The following is a 22,428-nucleotide window of genomic DNA, read 5'->3' as shown; positions in this document are numbered from 1 at the left end:
CCATTTCTTTTACCTTATCTCAACTCTGTTTGGTTAATAGCCATGTGATTGGTTTGTAAAGTGCCATATTTAGCAGAAACTATTCAGATTAGTATCAAATTATATAGGTAGTCATTTCCTGTTCAAGGCTTAAACCTCCTTGTGGGCTACATGCTAAGTTCCTATTTTTGATCTGAGAGGAACCTTCCAATTTTCAGTTCGTTTGCTAGGCATAGATAACTGACATATCCTGAGCTAACCTGTCTCAGGTTACTGACTCTGTCCTCTTCCCTAAATTGCTATGATGCCTCATCTCTCAGGTGCCACAGGGGAGATGATTTCTAAAATCCTATCACTACAAATTTACAAGAGGAAAAGGGAGTATTCTGTAGCAGGAAGCAGCATGAAGAAATGGAAAAAGATTGAGGAAGAATATTTTTATGGTAATGGTGGTGGTGTGTGTTTGTGTGTGCACAGATGCATTGAAGTTTTCTCAGATTACTCTAACTTCAGATGAAAGAAATTTAGTAATATAGGATCTCAGAATTTAGAGAAGGAAAGATTTTTATAGATCAAGGGTCACGCAAATAGTAAAAACTGAGATTCATATTTCAGTTTCCTGCTCCTGAATTCATTCCTATCCGGTGGTTTTCTCAGTGCTCCTTAGCTCATCCCAGTATTTCTGTTCCACTAACCCTTAATCCTTTTACCTTGTACTTGTTGATGTTGGGACTAAAGAAAGGTAGTAAGCAAAGTTACAGCTTTTGCTCTGCAGCACTCTCCTACATCCTGATTAATGTTCAGATTTTTGGGCTCTTATGCTTGCAAATGTTTAAACTGCCTTTTTTTAGGGAGCACTTTTTGCTTTGCTTACAGTTTCAAGACTAGGTTGCTCAGTGCATATTTCTTAGCAGCCCAGTACTTTCTGTTTTATGGAAGCATTCAGCAGTTTCATGTCATTCAGGACATCATCATCTTGAAGAGGGGGCTTTTGTTTATCTGTAAAAGTCTTTATACTTTCTATTGGTGAAGTTGAAACATAGATTTTCTATGAGATAGAGATTTTATAAGTAGCATAGATTCCCTTTCTCCCCTTCCCCCCAGCCCCCACTGTTCTATGGAGAATTAAATAGCTTGATATTTGAATTGTGAAACTCCCTGCTGGAGGATAGGTCTGGCTATTGTAGGTTTGGGTGAGAAAATTGGATGCACAGACTCTCCCTGCTTAAGACTGAGAATTCTCTCCTAGCAGGAGGGCCATGCCTTAGCTACCAAAGTGAAGGGAGCTTAGGAAAGGTAAAATGCTAAAAGCTAAATTATTTCTCTCCTTACTTCCACCTTGCATTTCCCTTCTTCTTAGGGGCTCCAGTACCACCCGCCCTCACCCCCACCCCGATCCAAGGCCAAGGCTCTTTCTCTCCCAGAAGAGATCTGATTGGAGGTAGGAGTAGTGTTGTTAAGGAATAAGGTTGCTCATGAGTTTTTGTCTTTTACTGATCTCTCCTCTTTTCAGAAACTAAGGCCTGGCTGCCTGCTATGAGCAAATACTAAATCTTAAAAAAGAAGGACCCGGTGCGTCCCGTTCTCCCATTCAGACCAACCACAGTCACATCAGACCCTCATTGACTTAAGTCTTTTGAATATCTTATGATAGAAGCTCGGACAGCAGGGTTCTTGGAAAAGGAGACCTGGGGGGCGTATAGATAGGCCTCTAATAGGAGGTTCTGAGAGAGGAGGCCTGGCGTGGCGTCCGGAAAGGTCCGGGTCGCACAGCCCGCACCTCGCTAGCTGTCTATCCCGCCACCCAGAATGGAGCAGTGGCGACTACTCTTCCTCTGCCGTGCCCCGTGGGGCAGGCGGGCGGTTGGCTTGTGGCTTGCAGGGGAGCTGTCCAGCAGAGGCCTGGGCTGGGGGGCGGGCTACACTCTAGCTGTAGACCCCTCCTCCAGGAGAGGCCAGCCCAGCCAATGGGCGCCCCGGGCCGGGCCATTGCCTAGCCCACGGGGTCGTCACGTGTCTGTCGTCTGGCTCGCCTGGGCTCGGTGCTGATCTCCCTGCTGGTGCTGGGAAGCAGGTTCGGGGACTGGCATCTGCGGGCGCGGAGCCGGAGCCCCGGCCTGCCGGGAATGGATGCGCTCGGCTTCCTCCGGCGCCGCCGCCTCGCGCCGTGGCTCAGGGGGCCGGCAGGCAGCAGCAGGCAGAGGCTGGCCGAGCCCGGGGCGCAGGGTGCCTACGCTAGGGCAGCCGCTCCTCCAGCTCCTTCTCCTCCTTCTCCGTAGCAGCAGCGGCAGTAACAGCAGCAGCAGGAGCAGCAGCGTCGTCCTTGAAGCCGCCAGTTACAGCCTTCCCGGGCCCGGCGCGGCCGCCGCGGATGTGGCCCCCCGGCGCCCCCGGGCCTCTGCACAAAGAAGCCTTCGCAGTTGCAGGAGACCGAACTGTTGGAGGCTCCCACGGCTGTCCAGCCCTCCTCCCGGCTGCAGCATGGAGAAGCCACCCGGTGCCGGCTTGGAGGGGGGCCCCGGCGCCCGGGCGCAGCTCGCTGTGGTCTGCTTGGGTGAGTCTGGCTCGGGTGGGGCGTGGGGTGTGTGTGTGGAAGAAGGGGACTTAGGCTTTGAGGTGTGTTTGTGTGTGTGTGTGTGTGTGCTCCGAAAAGACTTGAATTCCTTTCTCCCCTTTTCTCCCCCACCCCACCCCGATTTTCTCTACACACCTGCCCGGTGGCTCCTCTTCCCCTGGTTCCCGGAAGTTGGAGGCTTGTTCGAGGTGGTCCCCCACCATTTCCCCGTTTGTTCTGGATGCCTAGGTTACTGCGATCTGGAGTGCAAATCTTCCTTAGGGTAGCCAGGTGGGGGGCGGGGAGGAAAGAGAGGATAATGAGCCCTCTAGCTGCCTTCAGCATAACCTGGGCTGCTGCAGCTCTGACGGGGCTGCAACTGGATCTGGGCTTAAAAAATGGTTCAAAAAAAAATCACTAAATTTGCAGCTAATTGGAACCGCCTCCCTTCCCTCCAGGTAGCAACGCCAATTGAACTGAGCCCTAGGTTCATCTCAGAAGGTCGAAGCGGTGGGCCTGGGTCTGCCCTGGCACTCATCTTTCACCAACCCTGTCGGCCTTTCCCGAGAGGAGGAGGTCACAGACAAGATTTTTAAGATTTCAAGGGAACCCATGTTGGAGATTTTACTATGCTCTAAAGACAAGTCTGGGGTCTATAGCATCTCCCAGAGTTTCATTAAAACAACCATCATCACTCTAGATCTCAAATCCGATAGAGACTCCATGCAGTAGCTTCTAGTTGCTAAAACCTGAGGCTTCTTGGCTCTCAGATCCAGCATTCATTAGGAGGAAGAGAAGAGGGGCTCACAGAAAGCCGGTTGTCTATATGTGGTTGGGGGAGGGGCAGTGGCTGCTGAGGTTTTGTTGCATGGGACAGGATTGTAAGGAAGTACTTGGAATATTGAAGCAAGAATGTGAGATCTACAAACTCAACTAGGTGTGGGTTTTGTTTCAGCTTCCATTATCAGTTCCTTTCCTTATTTTCCCCCAAATTTCGGCTGCTGGTTCTCTCTCAAATAAAGTAAAATTATTCCCTTGGGGAGCGAGGTCTCTTGCAGGTTGGCCTAGATAGAACTGGCCCCGTTTTGTTCCACCTGCTATTTAAATAGGGTCTCTGATTTAAGTGGGTTGCCATGCAGAGAGCTGGACTTCTGAGACTTCCACATGATGAACAAATGGCGAGTATTTTAGACTGATAAGTTTTTGTACTAAAATGACCTCAAATGACCTGCTCTCGATTTAACTCCAGGCACTTTTGGTGAAGAAGCCTGTGCCAAGAGATAGAGTGTAGAGGAGATATGATGGGTGCTGCAGTGGCTTTGGGAGGGCTTTCTGAGTTGAAGACAGGAAGGGAATCTGAGAGCTCTTTCCAAGTATCTTTTTGCCAGCATACTTTTTTTTTCCAAGACCAGCCCATTTTCCCTCCTAAACCAGTTTCCATTTTGAAAACTCAAACTCAAAGTATATGCTTAATTCTTTAAAAAGTGTACTTCCATTTACAAAAATTCAAAACTCTAAAAGTCTCACCCCATCTTCTCTCTTTTCTGTCTTCACCATTCCTGGGTGGTGGGGAAAATCCCCACCAAATTCCCTGCAGGTGAATTGAAATTTGGTTTTAGAAACTGCCTAAAGCTGTCGAGTTCAGACTTGGGGAGCTGACTCATCTTACCTAAGAGGAGTAAAGCTCTCTGGGCAATTGAAGGAGCCCTCTTGTGGTGTGTGTGGTACCTGGCATTGCTGACATCAGACCCCTTGGGGGTACTGCCAGGCCTACATCTTGCTGCTGCTGCTGCTGCTGCTGCTGGTTGCCTGGGTCTGGAAGCTGTTTGCTGCAACACTGCTCTGTTTCATCTGTAGCTTCTGATTGGGATTTTTCTCTGCTTTCTTAAAGGCAGGGCAGGAAGGGATGATAGAGAGGTACATTTCTTTCAGCCTTTCTGCTTAGGTTCATATTAAAATGATTATGAGACCTGAGTTTCTGTTTCTAAATTCTGGGTTTGTGTCTTCTTCATTCATTAAACTAATCTTTATTAGGCACCACTGTGTGCTAGTGCTCCCTATGGAGATATAGGGTAAAAGATAAATACCTATTGGCTTCCCCTCACCCACATCCACACAAATAATTTCTTTCTTTTTTATTCTTAGCCTTTTAATTTGTCTCTCCCTTTGTTTTCATCTGTTTTGCTTTTCTTTGTAATCTTGAATTTGTTTCTGTAAATGGACATAGCATTAGATGCTAGGAACCCAGGAGGAGGGCTGAAGCCACAAGTCAATAGATGTAGTAGGAGGCAAGTCTTTTTTTGGGAAAGGCCAGAGCCATGGCAACTTTTCCTGAGGATGGATTGTCCCTTCCAGTCTTGGATCTCTACTAGATGGTGGCTATTGAATTAACCAGCCAGTGGCACTTACAAACTCTTCTTTCCCTTCTCTTTCTCCTTTCCAGGGCATTTCTATTTGATATAGTGAAACTCTAAACCCAGAAACAGGTTGGATGGTCCAGCTTGGATTCTTAGTGAAGATAAGGAGAGCTTAGAGCTTTCTTTGGGACTTAGTAGGAAAATAGTTCCTTTCTACTATGTACCCACAATGTGGGTAGAGAAAGGAATGAGGTCTGGAGTTTTAGAAGAGCTGGAGTGGGAGAGTTGGACACTCCCAATTTGGAGCCACTGAGTTGGGAGGTTAATTGTTCTCTTCAATGACTGCCTTACCTTGGAGGTTGGGTTTGTACAAAAAGTTTGTTTTTAGCTTTCTAGTGAGAGGGGGCACCTCAGAAGGTTTTGTTCGAAGTGATTTAGATAGAATCTAATTTAATAGGGACAGTGTGCAGGCTCAGAGGTTGATCAGAGAGCCCTTTCTACCTTGGTCCTAGTCTCCTCTTGACCACTCACATCCTATACTCCATTCTGTGTTTGAGGTGATCAGAAAAATTTCAATTGTGTGTGTATTTTTTTAGTCCCTTCACATTGGTGGGAGTAATCTGATTGTGTGATAAGTGATTTTGAGTAACCTGCCAAAAGCCTGACAATGACCACAGAAAGGTAGGATCATAGAAAAGATAAATTAATTTCATTAATGATACTCAAATGGCCATACTGATTTACATAGGCCATACATAGCCTTAGGAATTCTGCCAGTGATATTTTTTGGGGGTGGGGTGGAGCAAGAGAGTGAATGGGAATGTCCCATAGAAACAGTGATGTTTCTAGCCTCAAGCTGATCGTTATTGACTCAGGGCTATTATGTAACTAGATTACCTTAGAAGTAAAATACCTCTCAGTCAGACTGAAAAGTTTTCTTTTATATTTAATTTTAGTTATTCTCTTCTGGTATGCTATTTCTGAATTTATATTTTCTTTTGCTTTATAATTCAGTTTAGTAAATATTTATTTCATGCTATATATATATATATATATATATATATATATATATATATATTAGAAACTGAATTGAATAGGTGCTAGACAGATGAGGAAAAATGATAGAATCCTTGCTCTCAAGGAGTTTATAATTGTAACCATAGGAAATGTATTGTGGTTCTTTGGAGGGATGGGATGGGGAAGGGGAGAAGGGAAATAGATGCCAGGACCCAGACACTCAGTTATATGGTTTATCAGATTTCTGAAGCTAGGGAACTGAATAGGCTTATAGTCTAGGAAACTTAAGGTCTAGAAACTAAGTGCTTTGGGTTCAGCTTTAGAAACCAGTAGAAGAAAAGAAAGAAAAAAAAAAAGAAAAAGAAAAGCAAGGAAAGGTAAAAGTCCTAGAGTCAGGGGCCAATATTTCCTGGATCAGTTTCTTTTTTTTTTCTTTTCTTTTTTTTTTTTTTAATTTAATAGCCTTTTATTTACAGGATATATACATGGGTAACTTTACAGCCTTAACAATTGCCAAACCTCTTGTTCCAATTTTTCACCTCTTACCCCCCCCACCCCCTCCCCTAAATGGCAGGATGACCAGTAGATGTTAAATATATTAAAATATAACTTAGATACATAATAAGTATACATGACCAAAACATTATTTTGCTGTACAAAAAGAATCAGACTCTGAATTATTGTACAATTAGCTTGTGAAGGAAATCAAAAATGCAGGTGTGCATAAATATAGGGATTGGGAATTCAATGTAATGGTTTTTAGTCATCTCCCAGAGTTCTTTTTCTGGGTATAGCTAGTTCAGTTCATTACTGCTCCATTAGAAATGATTTGGTTGATCTCGTTGCTGAGGATGGCCTGGTCCATCAGAACTGGTCATCATCTAGTATTGTTGTTGAAGTATATAATGATCTCCTGGTCCTGCTCATTTCACTCAGCATCAGTTCGTGTAAGTCTCTCCAGGCCTTTCTGAAATCATCCTGTTGGTCATTTCTTACAGAACAGTAATATTCCTGGATCAGTTTCAAAGAGTACATAAACTCCCTGGAAAGTTGGGTGAGGGGAAGCAGGGAGGCCTAGTCAAGATCTAGGGCTGGACTTTAGTTTTTCTTAACTCATCCTTGTGCAGCCCACTGAGACAAGATGGGGCTTGTCTTCTAAAAATTCTGCCTGGTGGTGGGGAATTAGGCAGCTAGCTATAATGCAAAGTAGAGTGCCCATAAATGCTTAGAAAAGGAAAGCAGAACTGGGGCTTGGGGCGGGAGGTGCTTAGAGGAGGGTGAGATCAATTCTAATTCTCAATCTTACCTTGCCTTATGATTTTCTCTAATTGTTTTTACAGGTTTGAAACTTGCCTCCCCAGGCAGACTGGGAACATTTTCCTGGGTGTTTTCCATATCACCAAAGCTTCCTAACTGGGCAGTGTGTGTGTGTTTGGGGCAGGGGGCATACAAACAGCCAGATAAAGCTGAATAGATACCTGCAGCTGGTCACTTTGGGGTTTAGAAAGGGGAAAGAGGTTTCGAGGGTATGGGCTGGGGGATAGAAGCTGAGAACCATTTGTGTGGTTGGAGAGAAGCCTTGCTTTTGTTGCAGGGAGTTTGGGAAAGGTATTGGATTGTATTGTTACCCTCTCCAGGGGTGGTTAATTTTTTTCCCCACATACTAAATGATTGCTCTCTAACTGATTCCGAACCTCATTAATTAATTAACCTATGTAATAGAAAGTCCTTAAAAGAACAGCTTTGGAAAACAGAGTTTCCTTTATAGGACTAGGAAAATTAACAGGGATTTGTATTGGGTGGGGGTATATATATGAGGGTGAAGATGAAGGAGGAAGAAGTTTCTCCTTACTTACACTGGATTGTAGAGATTTGGATTTTGTCCAAGTCAAGAAACTTAGGACACCTGGGTTTAAAGGGGCAGGTTTTGTAAAAAGCCTTGGGTCAGGTCATTTTTCCATCTGGGCCTCGGTATCCTTGCTGTTGTTTAGTCATATCTGACTCTCTGTGCCAAACCCCATATGGGGTTTTCTTGGAAAAATTACTGGGGTAGTTGCCATTTCCTTCCTCAGCTTATTTTTATACATGAAGAAACTGAGGCAAACAGGGTTAAACGATTTGCCCAGGGTCACACAGCTAAGAAGTGTCTAAGACTGGATTTAAATTTATCTTTCTGACTCTTGGCCTGGTGCTCTATCCACTGGGCTACTTAGCTGTATTTAGTCACCTTTAAAATGAAAATAGCAATACATCCATAGGAACACGAAAAGATAGTTTGGCGTAGTGGAGAGAGAGCTGGCTCTGGATCCAGGAAGACCTGAGACTTATATCTTACATCTGGCAAACATTAGCTTGTGGGAACCTAGTCAAATTGTTCAGCCTCTCAATGTCCTAGGCTACTATTTAAAGCTATAAATGTCAGAGCAGGTGCCCTTCTGCATAGAGGAAGCTCCTCATCAAGGGCTCCCTATACTGATGAAATCGGAGGTCTGTTCAGTATGTGTATGTGTGTGTGCTTTCATGTGTGCATGTATACGCCTTGGTCAAGTTCCAAGTGAGCAACTCCCTCTCTCAATTCAGATGGGCACCTGCTCAGCCATTTATAGCCTTGTAAATGCATCCACACATATACACATACATTTATGTATACCCACTGCCTATTTACAGGGACGTTGTGAGGATGAAAGAAGATAAGATGATGAAGTAGTTTTATTTTTATATGACATGTTTGTGTACATATGAAACAAATTGTGTGTATGTATATATATATGATATGTTATGTGTATATATGATATGTTGGGGGTATAGTCTATATTATGCACATATGCACATATTATATTGTATGTATGTGTATGTATGTGCTGTATTATATGTATGTATTGCATGTGTGTATAAGCTATCTTATGTATATGTGTGTGTGTATACATGTGCTCACATGCTACTGTGGGGAATTTTAAAAAGCAAAGCATGTGATCCTAGTTAGACTATGGCTTACATCTTGCTGTGTGTAACCTTTGAGGAATGAGATAAGGTCGGTAACATCCTATTTTTGTGTTTTTTGCAGTGAATCTCTTCTTAACTGGGAGGCTCAGCAGTGCAGTTCCTTCCTTAGGTAAGATATTTGTATCGTTTCTCCAGGGGATTGAGCTTCCTACTTCCTCTGCTGCTGATGTTGCTCTTTTATCCCCCATTAGGTGACTTCCTGAGTCAGAGCAGAACAGAATCTGACTCTGAATGTATTTTCCTCTCTGTCCCTGTTTGGCACTGATAATACTCAGAAATAAAGTTGTCTTTTTTTTTTTTTTTTTTTTTTTGGCTTTAAGTGAAAGCTTTGTGTTTGTGACCCCTGAGGCAACTTTCTTAAGTGAAACTTCTTTAGGGCTAAAGACCATGTCTGAATTGTAGATGCACAGACAAATGTGTATATAGGTAATTACCTATCCCAAGTAAGAATCAGCAGTTAGTTATTGAGTATTTCTTATGTGCTCAGCACTGTATAAGATGTAGTACAGGGAGGGCCTGGAAAAGTAGAAATGAAATAGCAGAAGTTGGTGTAGATTTTTTTTCTTCTCTCTTCCAGATTTTGACCAGATTCTGATTCTATTTATATTTATTTGAGGAATCCTTCAGGGAACAGGACTTTTTAGCAGCCCATAATCCAACTAAGAGATCAATCACCAAGAGCTACTTTCTTATGGGAGAAGCTCAGAAAAGTTTCTCAGGAACTCTGGGTTCGGGGGCCCATTAATTATATGGAAGCTTTCTTACCTTCCTTTTTTTTGGAACTATAGGCTGAGTCTAGGACTTTTTATTTTAAGCTGATTTGGAAGACAAAAGCTCCTCAATCAAAGATATTTTACATTTTATTTTAAGGATTCATAGGATCTACTAAGCCTAGCCATGATTCTTTTTTTTCTTCATTTTTTCCTAATTCTTTTTAGTATCTGACTCAAGTTGTCTCATTTTCATCATTTTTTTGGTCTCTTCTGAAAATGAAGGACAGTGGACATTTTGTCCTAATGTTAGATTAAGAATACTTAGCCTTTTTGAGTCATGAACTTTTTTGGTAGTCTGGTGAAGCCTAGGAACTGCTTTTCCAAATAACATTTTAAAATAATTGAAAGAAATGCTAAATTTCAGTTAAAGGTTAATGAAAATGAACATACAACTTTTTTCCTCTATCCAAATTCACAGACTATCTGAAATCTGTCTACAGATTAGGGTAAGAGCCCTTGTCCTTGAGGCTCCTTCTCTTTTCCAATTTTAGTGGCCATGGTTTTGTGGTTTCTCCAGGTTTTGTATTTTACTATTGTGTCATCTCTTCATAATATTTTCATGTGGTCTTTTAGGGGGCTGTTTGGGCACCGTCTCTTGAAAACATCTTTCTGCTAAATTATTTTAGGAAGCTTCTTACAGTGACTTATCCTCTGTAAATATTAATATTCCATTTGACAAAACCTTTGGCTCCTTTTGGAGAAGGCCTGGACTCTCTCCATCAATGAGATAGGGCCCTTAGCCAATGTCTGCAGAGGCAAATATTCTGCTTTACATGGCATGTTGGAGAAACATCTGGAGCTCTAGTGTTTGTAGACCACTTCATTCTTGTGATGGAGGTGCACTTAGTAACATCAGGGAAATTGTGAGGCACAAATAGGGTTCTTACTCAGAAAAGTATGAACACACTTGCAAGCAAGAATAGCCCTGTGTCTGCTAGGCTGGAACATCTTTTGTCGGTTTATATGCCCTCTCTTTACTCAGAAGTCTGTGAATAATGTTTGGGTTTCTGGAGGCATTTGAGTAAATACCTCACTTTATGTATCTGGAAAATCTCTAAGTAGAGGCAAACTCTTTGGAGAAAGTGTTAGATTTTTTCACTTGCATGCTGTTGCCTCACAAGGCTTAGAACTGAAGGCTGAAGACTCAAATATTGATCCCCTTTTTTGAAAATTTTTTCAGCCAAAAGTTCATAATCAGTATTTGCATTTAAGTATTTTTAAAGGCAGAAAAGTGATGTTTTGCTTTGGTGTTTCCTTGGTCCAGGAAATAGGGGGAAGGAGTGAGGTGAGTGTTGAATTTTGTCCTACTGGACATGCCAAGCTGAGATGATACCCTGATCTATATGACTTAAAGAAGTGTGGATTTTATGTCTGATTTGAGTAGGGTCAGTGAAATTGTTTTTCCATTCCCCCACCCATTGCATTTGGATTTGATCTGATTTGGACCTGAGCTTGATACCTGATTATACTGTTTACAATCTGTATGACCTTTCACTAAATCTAAACCTCAGTTTCCATATATGTAAAATGAGAGAGATGGACTAGATTATCTCAAAGGTCCTTTTCAGTTCTATATCTATGATCTTGTCAGACAGACACACATATACACATGATTTCTCCTTCTACTCAAGGTACTGCTAAGGGAGAAGTGGTATTATCCCAGGACTCAGGTTTAAGGCCCTCTCATTGACCGAGCCAGCTAGTGATTATTGTCATACATCTGGCCTTTTCTTCATCTTCATTAGCAGAATTTTCTCATCTTTTACACATTTTCTCAACTTCCTTCCAAGGCTATTCAGTACCAATAGCCCCATGTTGTATATGGGGATCTTGAGGCCAGAAAAGAGCAAAACCTTCTCTGAGTCTGGCAGGATAGACACCAGGATACAGGAGCCCTGAGAGGCTTCCTGCTCTCCCCAACTTCTCTCTTTCTGAGAGTTCAGCACCTCAGCTTTCTGGACAGAAGAATTAGTGCATGTTAAGTAGATGAAACATTAATAACGGTATGATATGTATGTGTTTATGCTTTGGCCAAACACAATGAACATCTGGGGGACTTTCTTAAATGAAGTTTGGTCAAAATGATGGTCTCAATAGATTGGCAGTTATCATTTCTCCTCACTAAGTTTTAGCACTTAGCTTAGGACCTGGCTGTGAAGAAGTGGGGAGAGTGGGTGGCCTTTTATCAATGGCACCTGCATCCTGAAGAATCTTGCTGTCCCACAAACCTTTCTTACCCTTTGGGGCAAGATGAATAGAACTCAGAGGTTAATAGCTTTGCCCAAAGGTTAGTAAGAACCAGAAGGGAAGTTTGAACTTTGGTTTTCCTGTATCCACCATGTCCAGTGATATATTTTCCATATTGTTCTGCCCAGACAGTGTTGCTAGTTCCAAGGCCTGTTTCTTCTGGGCGTGGCTGCTTTTTTTCTCAGTAGGAAGAAGTCTGGGGACAAGCAAGCTTGAGGCATTAATTTCTAAGATTTCCAGAATGCTCTCTTCCCTCTTTCTCTTCCTTCTTCTCTCTCCTTCCCTCTCTCTCTCCATCCCTGTCTCTTCTTTCTGACTTTTGTTTCTGTCTCTATTTCTGCTTGTCTGTGTGTGTCCCGGTCTTCTCTCTGCTCTATCTCCTTCTCCCTTCTTCTCTGTCTCCTTCCCCCCTTCCTCTCCCATTCTTTATTTCTCTCTCCCTCCTTGCCTCTCTGACTTTGTCACTTTCTGCCTCTGTCTTTTTCTTTGTCTGATCTGTCTCTCTGTGCCTGTCTTTCTGTTTCTGTCTCTTTTCCTCCCTTCCTCTCTCTCTCACTCTGTCTCTGTCTCCCTCTCTTGCTCCCCCCACCCCCGTTTCTGACTCTGTCTTCTTCTCTTCCTCTTTTCTTCTTCTTCCTTTTCTCCTTCCCTCTTTTTCTCTCTTCTCTGGGGAGGTTTTTCTCTTCTTCTTCCTTATCCTTTTTGTCCCCTCCCACACCTCCAAAGTGGAAATGAACTCATACCTGCCGTCTCTGTGATGGTTGCAACTCCTTAAAACCATGTTCTGAGTTTACAAAGGAAATTGTAATCTGAGGCATCTGATTTTTCTCCAAGTGTTGAGAAACTTGGCCACTGTAGATGTTCTAAAATATTCTGGCCAGATCAGAATATATGTGAAACTTCACAACTTTTATTTGGATCTCCTGATTATGACATGCTGATTACTTTCTTTTATAATTAACTTTAGAGAATTTTTTTGGGGGGGAATTATACACATAGAACTAAAAATGACCTTAGAGGTTAGCTAAGCCTTTTCTCTCATTTTACAGATGGAGGAAAAAATTAATAACATTTTCTGTTTTGGGGCATAGTTCCTCCTAGATCTTTTCCTCCTATACATTCTTGAGTTTTTACTATGGCAGAAATGATGTGTCCAAACATCCTTTCTATATGATTTCTATTAATTGGTACTTTAGTAGCTTCCTTAGTCACTTACTAGCTTCATGACCTTTACTAGCAAGTCATTTAACCTCTCACCATCAACTTCCTTATCTGTAACATGGGCAAAATAATAGTAACAAAAGAGGATCAGATGAGATAATATATGAAAAGTAGTTTGCATACCTTAAAATACTATATAAATGTTAGCTATTCCACTTGAGCCTAACAATACCTCCTTGAGATAGATAGGACATGTTATGGTGTCCCAATTTTATATATAAGAGAACTGAATTCCAGAAACTTACTTTCCATGTGATTCTAGGTCTTAGTTTTCTCCCCCCGAATAATGAGGGACTTAGACCACATGACTTCTAGGGTCCTTTCCAGGGCATGACATATAGTAAGTACTTTAAAAATGCTTATTGATCAAGGTCACAGGTGAAGTGATTTTCTCAAGATAAGCCAGTGTTAGAGCCAACACTACTAATATATTACATGTGGATAGCACTTGGAACTTCTCCAAGTACTTGTATAGTAAGTATTATCTTAATAAAGTGTCAGAACAACTGCAGGATGGGAACGGATTGAAGAAGTTGAGATTTAGATAGGTTAAGGGAACAGCAGAAAGTTACACAGCTAGCAAGTAATGGCACAGCCAGGGACAAAGTCTTCTTACTGTTCCTTATTAGCTTTGATGTTTGGAAAGAAGGATCCAAATGGACTCATTCTTGTTCAGTATATAGCATTCAATGCATTGCTGCATTTAGGGATGGCTAGGTGGTACAATAGATAGAGCTTTGGAGTCAAGAAAACCTGAGTTCAAGTCTAGTCTCAGGTGCTTATTAGCTGTGTGACTGTGGGCAAGTCATTTCAAGTTTTCATGAGGATCAAATGAGATACTTTTAAAGAGCTTTGCAAACCTTTAAATGCTAGCTATTAGTTATATAAGTGAATGGTAGCTATTATATTGCAGATTTATAGTCCTTGCATATAATTCCCAACTATATCATTAGCTTTTCAAGGGGACAAAGCTGGTGTCTTCTCTTTTCGTCTGATGAACACATGACTATTATCGCTTTAGTCTATCATTCATTTGTTGTCTTTGGCTTCTGTTCCATGTGTATGAGTCTTGTCAGTCACCTTGCCTTTCTTTTTCTAAGGCAAAGTCAAATGTCGTATTAGGTGTATGGCAGGAGGTAGGAAGAGGCAAGAAAGGGAAGTAATCAAATGCTAGTACCAGCAGTCAAGGCTCCTCTGTTTCCTAAATCTGAATTCTGACCCTACTGAGCCTTGCTCCTCTCATCTTGTGTTATGTGCAAAGCAAACCTTGTCTATGTTGGGAAGAAAGCAGGCTGGATCTGGCCAGGTGAGGGGACAGAGAGTGCCCCTGCCTGCTTATAGGCAGCTTCAGCATGGGAGCTTCTGGGCCTGGTTCCTTGCAGGGGGGGAAGGAGGTGGCAGGGAATAGCCTTCTGTGTCATTCATAATTTCCTACTCTTGGCTTGAAGCTATGGCCCATTTTGTGTGAATCTGGAATTTGGCGAGAGTGGACCAGGAATCCCTGGCTCCATCTCTGAGGCTTTTTCTGCTTTGTCTTCATCAGCTGCCTGCAGTGGGAAGCTGGAGCAGCACACAGAGCGGCGTGGAGTCATCTACAGTCCATCCTGGCCCCTCAACTACCCCCCAGGAACCAACTGCAGCTGGTACATCCAAGGGGACCATGGGGACATGATCACTATCAGGTATGGATGGGCCCTAGGGCTGCAGAAAAGAGGCTGGGGGCTTAGTCAATCAACAAGCATTTATTAACTGCTTACTGTGTTCCAAGCACTGGTGATACAAAGCATTAGTAGTATAAAGCCCCTGCCCTCAAGGAAATTCAGTTCCTTCCCGAGTCTTGGGAAGAGAGATCCTTTTCCTTTTAGCCACCTCAGAAAGTGTACAACCTGGAAGAACCTAAAGGCTGTCTATATGTTCTCACATTTCTATGCTTGCATGAACAATTGCATGGTAATAAAGGTCAAGCTGGAAGAGATCTTAGAAACGCTCTAGTTTTACCTCATTTAGTCTGTCATTTTGATATTCAGAGGTTAAAGTGATTTTCCAGGAGGTACTCAGGTAGTGAGCAGAAGAGCTGGGATTGGAACCCGTCTTCTACCTTGAAATCCAGTGTCTCCTCCTCCACTCCATCCCAACGTGTCTGTGTGTGTCTACTTAGAGCTGTTAGAAATGAGGGTCTAACGCAACTAACAGGAAACATTCTTGCCCAGGGACTTCCAGGGACCCGAATGATGACCATCGGGCAGTTACCACTTGTAGGTCTTTGCTAAGTGTGAGGCTTCCAGGCTGGGTGAGAGATGCTCTCTAAGCCACTGAAGCTCTGCAAAGTCCTGAGGGGGAGCAGAACTGACAGGGTTTCCCCGCCCCCTCCCCCAACAAGAGCTAGTGGGGTCTAGCCTGGTTTGGGCTGAATACCCAGCTCTTTCCTGGCTCATACTCCTGGCTGTTGGGGCTATCCTGCAGTTGGAGAAACAGAGGCATGGAAAGCATGGAGGACTTTATTTGGAATCATGTCATTCTTGTGTCCCTTTGGGGCATAGAGAACAAGGGAAGAGCTGAGGATTAGGGGGCCTCATGGGGCCCACAGGAGCACTCTGAGCCTCACTCAGGAACTGGTGAGGAATGGGAAAAGACCAGCTTTTTTCAGTGAGAATTCCTTCTTTATTATGAAGTCCTCAGCCCCATTTTGGGGGGAGTGGGAAAGCATCAAGCTGAGGATTCTGCATGAACTTCAATCTCCCCATCTATAAAACGGGCAACGTCCCAAAGGGACTGGAAGGAGGGTGGGAGCAGTGAGAGTCCATTGGGACCTGCCCGTGAGGACTCTGTGCCTTTTGGCACACAGGGGTGGACATGGGTGACTGTCCCAATGCTGGGTGATGTTTCCAGAGATGGAAATTCTTGAGCAAGAAGGGGTGGCTGGCATTTGCGTCCATCCTGGGCTGCTGAGTTTAGGTGCCACCAATGCCCGTGGCTGCCAATAAACACAGCTACCTTCCTGGTGGCAGGTGTGTGCGAGGCCGTGAGTCATTCTGCTCGGCACCATCTGCCAGCTCAGCTGCTGCCCATGGCAGGAAACATAAGCTGTCTCTCCATTCCAAGGAAACCCTTTGCTGGGAGAGGGCTTTTCAATGCAATTTTAAAAAGGTCAATTTTATCATGAGTGGGCATGGAAGGGAAGTTGGCGTGCACCTTTATCTGTCTGCTGAAAATCATCTTTTGGAGCTGAAGTCCAGGAACTGGCCATTGCAGCCCCAGGTTTGTGCACTAGCATCAGACGGCAGCCCCTGGGCTCTGGCATTTCTTAACTCCTGACGGATGGCTGCGATAAACCAGGAAGTGGGAAGGAGAAAAGGGAATCCCATTTAATAATTTTTGCATGGGGTGAGTTAAGGAGAAGGTAATCGGGTGGCTGAAGTCCTGGCTACTGGAGTTTTTGTTTGCTTGCATATTGGCAAAAGCAACAATGCCTTCCATGGGGAAAAAGTCTTTGCTTTATAAAGGAACTGAGGGAAAGGCGCTGAAGACACAGACCAGGAAAATGGATCAGGGGAAGGGAGGTGCAGACAGTGGAGAAGTCATCTGCCTTGGAATCCATCTGACTACTCTGGCCTGTAAGGGATCAGCCAACTTCAGGGATGTCCCCGGAGAGAGAGTCTTTACCTCTTACTTATCAGGGCTTAGAGTTACTGGGACACTCAGACTAGGCACTGTCCCATGGTAGTCCTGACAGTGGGGCCCTGACTTCTGTCTCCACACTTCGGGGTCATTGGGACTGGCTGCTGGGAAAAACCCTGCAAATGCCAGATATCTGTGGCAAGGCAGAGCTAAACTGATACAACTGGAATTGGGCATAAATTAGCTCATTATGCCTCCTGATGATGACTAATCACCTGAGTCACTTCTGGATGGAAATGTCTGGCATCCAGGGCACAGGGCAGGACCCCCAGTGAGCAAGCCACCGATGTGGGTGTCAGCCCCTGAGAATGACATTGTCCCAGAGGGGCCGGGCTGTCTCCTAGTTGGGGACCTGGAAGCGTGGTCTGTATTCAGTGGCTGTGGCTGGTTTAATAAGGAGACTTTTTCTGTGGCTAGGGGAGACTTGAGAGAGAAATGGGAAAAGACATATTGATTCCCATGAGTGACCAGAGTGAACCCAGGAGTGGTTGGTCCTGCAGACAGTGGGTCCCCTTTCTCACACTCCGGCTGATCCTGTCACCAGTTAGGCCCTTTCTGGGGAAGGGGGAAGGGAACAAGCATTTGTTAAACATTCACTACCCAAGTACCATGCTGAGTACTTTGTAGATATTACTGTCTCATCTGATCCTCACAGCAGCCCTGGGGGTAGGTGCTAATTGGACCCATGTTTTCTAATTGAGGGAACTGGGGCAGACAGACGTTAGGAGACTCACCCAGCACCGTCCAGCTCTTAAGGGTCTGAGGCCAGACTTCTGGACACCGAGCCCAGGGCTCTGCCCCGGTGCTATCTCAGAAGTTGGTGACATCTGCCTAATGGCGTGGGTATAGGAACATAAGGTTAGAGCTGGAAGGGACCTTTGAGGGGAGAAGGTTCATTTTGGGGATAAGCAGATGGAGCCCCCCAGAGGTTGGACAGGCTTTTTACAGGGAGGAGGAGAAGGTCTGGGACTTGACTGCAAAGACTGTGCGTTTCCCACACAGATGGAGGCCCACACCTGCCCCTGGGTAGGTGTCTAGCATCCCTCCCATACCCCTGCCTGCCATACGAGAGGGCAGCCAGCTGGCCCAGCTTTCTCCACATGGGACAGTGTCTGGACTGCGTTCTCTGCTGGCTCCAAGGAAGCTCGAGGCAATGCTTCCCAGCTGTTGGCAGCCGCAGTACTGCTCTAGGGGTCTGAGGCAAGGTGTGGGTCAGGGCCGTGGTATAAATATGGCATAGGCCGGAGTAAAAGGACTGACTGGGGGAACATGGGGTGTCTGGGATGAGGGGAAATTTGTGCAGTGTCTCAGCCAGCTTGGAGGGAAATCTATGGGCACTTTTCTGGGTCCCTTGGGTGTTTAGGATTGCTAGGGAGTTTTGACCTGCCTCCAGCTGCCACATGTTTTGCTAATGTGTTTTGTGTGTGTTTAAAGAAATCACAACTTGAATCCTTGGCTCTAAATGACACCTCTAGAAAGAGGAAGAACTTTTGAGCCTCAGGGAGTAGGAGATGCACTCAAAAAGACCCTTAAGGAAAGATTAGATTAGACAGTCAGATCCACAAAGAAGGATTTTTGACCCCATGGTCTCTGCCTGTGGTTTGCCTGACCTTCTTCACCTGTTTCTCCACTGCCCTGTCCAAGTTTCAGAAACTTTGATGTGGAAGAATCCCACCAGTGCACCACGGACTGGCTCATGCTGGGTCCATCATCTCGCCGGGAAGACTACCGGATTTGTGGTTCAGCCATCCCCCCTGCCTTCATCTCAGCCCGAGACCATGTTTGGATCTTTTTCCACTCGGATGCATCCAGCTCAGGCCAGGCCCAGGGCTTCCGTCTGTCCTACATCAGAGGTAGTGACGGGCTTCCCCAGAGAGAGAAACATGGATGGGTGGGGAAAGGAATTGGTCAAGGCATCCCCATCCCAACACTAATCATTCTCCCTGGGCTGTCATAAAGCTCAGCTTTATGGTTCCCTGCCTTTCCCACCATTCCCATCCTGTGCTATGCTCCCCCCTCGACCGCTGCTGTCTTTAATGGGGAAATTGAGCTTGCTTGGGCCCTCACAGGTTAGGGACAGGCCCCCAGCACCCCAAAATCCCCTCTAGCTATATTACCAGTTCACACAGTGAAGCTAAATGACTTATCCAAAGTAAACACAGCTAGCAAATGGCAGACCCCAGCCTGACATTTCCTTCCTTCCTTCTGCTGTACCCTGTCCCCTGCAGGAAAGCTGGGCCAGGCAGCTTGCCAGCCCGATGAATTTCTCTGTGGCAATGGCAAATGCCTCCCGGGCCCCTGGCACTGCAATGCCATGGATGAGTGTGGGGACGGGTCAGACGAGAAGAACTGCTCCAGCTTGCCCACAGAGATCCCACCCAGCCTGTGCCCTCCTGGCACATTCCCCTGCAGCGGCGCCCGCTCCACCCGGTGCCTGCCCACCGAGCGGCGCTGTGATGGGACTCAGGACTGCGGCGACAATTCAGACGAAGCCTACTGCCCCGATCTCTCGTGCGGCAGGCGATTAGGAAACTTCTACGGGTCGTTCGCCTCTCCTGACCTCTTTGGCGCTGACCGCGGCTCCGACGACCTGCAGTGCACGTGGCTGGTGGACACCCAGGATGCCCGGCGCGTGCTCTTGCAGCTGGAGCTGCAGCTGGGCTACGACGACTACGTGCAGGTCTACGACGGCCTGGGGGAGCGTGCGGACCGCCTGCTGCAGACCCTCTCCTACCGCAGCAACCACCGCCTGGTCAGCGTGGAGGCCTCGGAGGGCCAGCTGACGGTGACTTACCACGCCCGGGCCCACAGCGTTGGCCACGGCTTCAATGCCACTTACCAGGTCAAGGGCTACTGCCTGCCCTGGGAGCAGCCGTGCGGCAGCGATGAGGGCTGCTTCTCCGAGATGCAGCGCTGCGACGGCTGGTGGCACTGCCCGGGTGGCAAGGATGAGGAGGGCTGTCCAGCCTGCCAGCAGGACGAGTACCCCTGCGAGGGTGGCAGCGGGCTGTGCTACGCGCCCCCCGACCGCTGCAACAACCAGAAGAACTGCCCCGATGGCTCTGATGAGAAGAACTGCTTCTCCTGCCAGCCGGGGACCTTCCACTGTGGCACCAACCTGTGTGTCTTTGAGACGTGGCGCTGTGATGGCCAGGAGGACTGCCAGGATGGCAGCGACGAGCGGGACTGCTTGGCGGCGGTACCCCGCAAGGTCATCACTGCCGCCCTCATCGGCAGCCTCGTCTGTGGGCTGCTCCTCGTCATTGCTCTCGGATGCGCCTTCAAGCTCTACTCCCTTCGCACGCAGGAGTACAGGTGAGCCCTCCTCCTGGAAGCTCTGGGTCAGGGACTCTGCCCTGGAGTCAGAGGTCCTCCCTATCCCCTCAGATGCTTCTTGTGGGGAAACCCCATGTGTGAACTCTTCCCATGCTGGTTTTCCCTCCATTCTCTTTCCAGTCATTTAGAGGTTGGTCTGACTGGGCATTAGTTGTTACTTCCAGAAGGTCCTGTAGGAAGAGGTATGTGTGTGTGTGTGTGTGTGTGTGTGTGTGTGTGTGTGTGTGTGCGCGTGTGTGATGGGGAGGAGGGGAGGGAAGGAGCTCTGCTGGACCAACCCACCCACTAAGTATCATGGCTAATGGGTGCCGTGTCACTCTCAGTGAGACCTGAACCCAGAAATAGGACAGAGTCCATTGCCCAGGAGTTGGGCTTGGGGGTTTTCTGTAGTGATCTTCCTGTGGCCTTCCTATTCCTTAGAAGGTTTAGGCTAGGAGCGGTGACATGAATGATATCTGGGATGCTGTTAGAGGATGGAGAGAAGGGTGGGCCCTGCTCATGTGTCTGAGACAGAAGAAAAGGTGCCTGTAACAAAGATTCTGTTGATCCCAGGGCATTTGAGACCCAAATGACTCGACTAGAAGCTGAATTTGTTCGTCGAGAAGCCCCTCCATCCTATGGCCAACTCATTGCCCAGGGCCTCATCCCCCCTGTGGAGGACTTCCCTGTCTACAATGCATCCCAGGTAAGGTTGGTCCCTTCCTTGATCCGCAGGGGCCAGAGGTGATGATGGTGAGTCTTAAGTTTTATGAAATTTTCCAAAGAAAAAAATTTCAGATTGCTTTCCATAAAAAAATAAAATAAAAACAGCTTATATGACTCTAGTAGAGATGGCACTAAATCAAAATACTCCTGTTTTCTAAAAAAGACTGAAGGGGGCAGGTGCGTCTGTTAGCTCTGAACAAAAAGGGAGACCATCTGCTAGTCCCTCCCCAGCCCCTCTCCCCAGTCTGTGATATTATGGAGTCACGTTGGCTTTGGGGTCTCATAGTCAGATGATAGCGAGACCCAACAGAGATGGCAGAGGCAGGGATCAGGTGTGTCTGCAGGGCCACCCAGGCTGGGCTTGGGGTCTATGAGGGAGCCACCGGGGGTTCCGGGACGGAGGGGGAGGGCACGGAGAGGACCAGCAGCCCTTTGACAACTGTGGCTTGCCTTGCAGGCATCAGTGCTGCAGAACATCAGGACAGCCATGAGACGCCAGATGCGGCGCCATACTTCTCGCAGGAGCGCCTCCCGCCGCCGCCTGGGCCGCATCTGGAACAGACTGTTCCACCGCCCCCGGGCGCGAGGGCAGATCCCCCTGCTGACTCCGTCACGTGCCTCACAGACTGTGCTGGGGGATGGGATCATTCGCCGGGCCGGGGGGGCCTCCTCCAGCCCCCCTGCCCCCTCCACAGGGTCTCCCCCCGTGCCCTCCGAGACTGTGGGTCAGGTTGTGGGGGAGGGGCCACCAGATGCTGCCAGCTGTGCCCTGGTAACTGAAACAGAACCTGTGGGGCCCTCTGCCCCAGGCACCGCAGCTCCCCCTTGTGCAGCACACGGCCTAGAGCCCCGGCACTTGAACAAGGAGCTCAGGGCCACTGGCCAGGCAGAGCCAAGGAAGGCCTTCAGAGACCCCTTGTCAGAAAGCGTGGCCGAGAGGCTCCAGCCCCAGGGTGACCCCCTCGGCAGCAGCCCTCCCCCACGGGGCGAGGGCCCGGCTCGGCTGTCCCTCAGGAAGTGGGAGCCGGTGTCCACGGGCAGCTCCCTGTGTCCAGCCCAGACGTGCCAGGAGGAGCCCCTGGGAGTCCACGGGCCGGCTTCACCCCACTCCCTGCTCTCTGACGCCAGTGATGACGAGTCCCTCCTGGTGTGCTGATGGGCCCCGGAGGGCAGGAAGCATCTCGTCCGACACGTTGGGCCTCCTGCAGTGACCGTGCCCCGGGAGAGGCGACTGAACTGACACGGGTGGATGGGGCCCCTGGCGGGCATGTCAGTGACACCACCCAGCCTGGGAGAACACTCCTGCCCTTTGCTGCCTCTCCCAGTCCTCCTTGTCCATGTTTTACAATCAGGGAATACAAGATGATTTTTACCCTTGTTATGGTTTTTCCCTTTCTTTTCTGTCAGGGGATGCTCCTGGGGTGGGCAGGTGGGGCTAGGCACGGAGAAAGGGTCACGGGTGCTTGCTCTGGTGAGGCTAAGTGGCAGAGCTTCCCAGGAGAACTTGGCATGCTCTCGGGCACGCAGGTGCCGAGCGCCCTTTGCCAGCATGGGCATA

General features: G+C 46.9%; 1 protein-coding gene across 1 annotated transcript; it reads left to right on the top strand.

Annotated features, from left to right (window-relative positions):
* The first annotated feature begins 1,932 nt into the window (after positions 1-1,932).
* On the top strand, positions 1,933-22,247 carry LRP3 (LDL receptor related protein 3). Its single transcript, XM_003757187.4, has 7 exons — positions 1,933-2,533; positions 8,972-9,019; positions 14,695-14,833; positions 18,474-18,682; positions 19,058-20,144; positions 20,718-20,850; positions 21,328-22,247. Exons 1-7 carry the CDS (start codon positions 2,110-2,112, stop codon positions 22,024-22,026), a joined length of 2,739 nt encoding a protein of 912 aa, XP_003757235.2. The 5' UTR covers positions 1,933-2,109; the 3' UTR covers positions 22,027-22,247.
* The last annotated feature ends 181 nt before the right edge of the window (positions 22,248-22,428 follow it).

The sequence above is a fragment of the Sarcophilus harrisii genome, chromosome 2, assembly GCF_902635505.1.
Source record: "Sarcophilus harrisii chromosome 2, mSarHar1.11, whole genome shotgun sequence".
NCBI lineage: Eukaryota > Metazoa > Chordata > Mammalia > Dasyuromorphia > Dasyuridae > Sarcophilus > Sarcophilus harrisii.
This window is presented reverse-complemented; position numbering and strand designations above follow the sequence as displayed.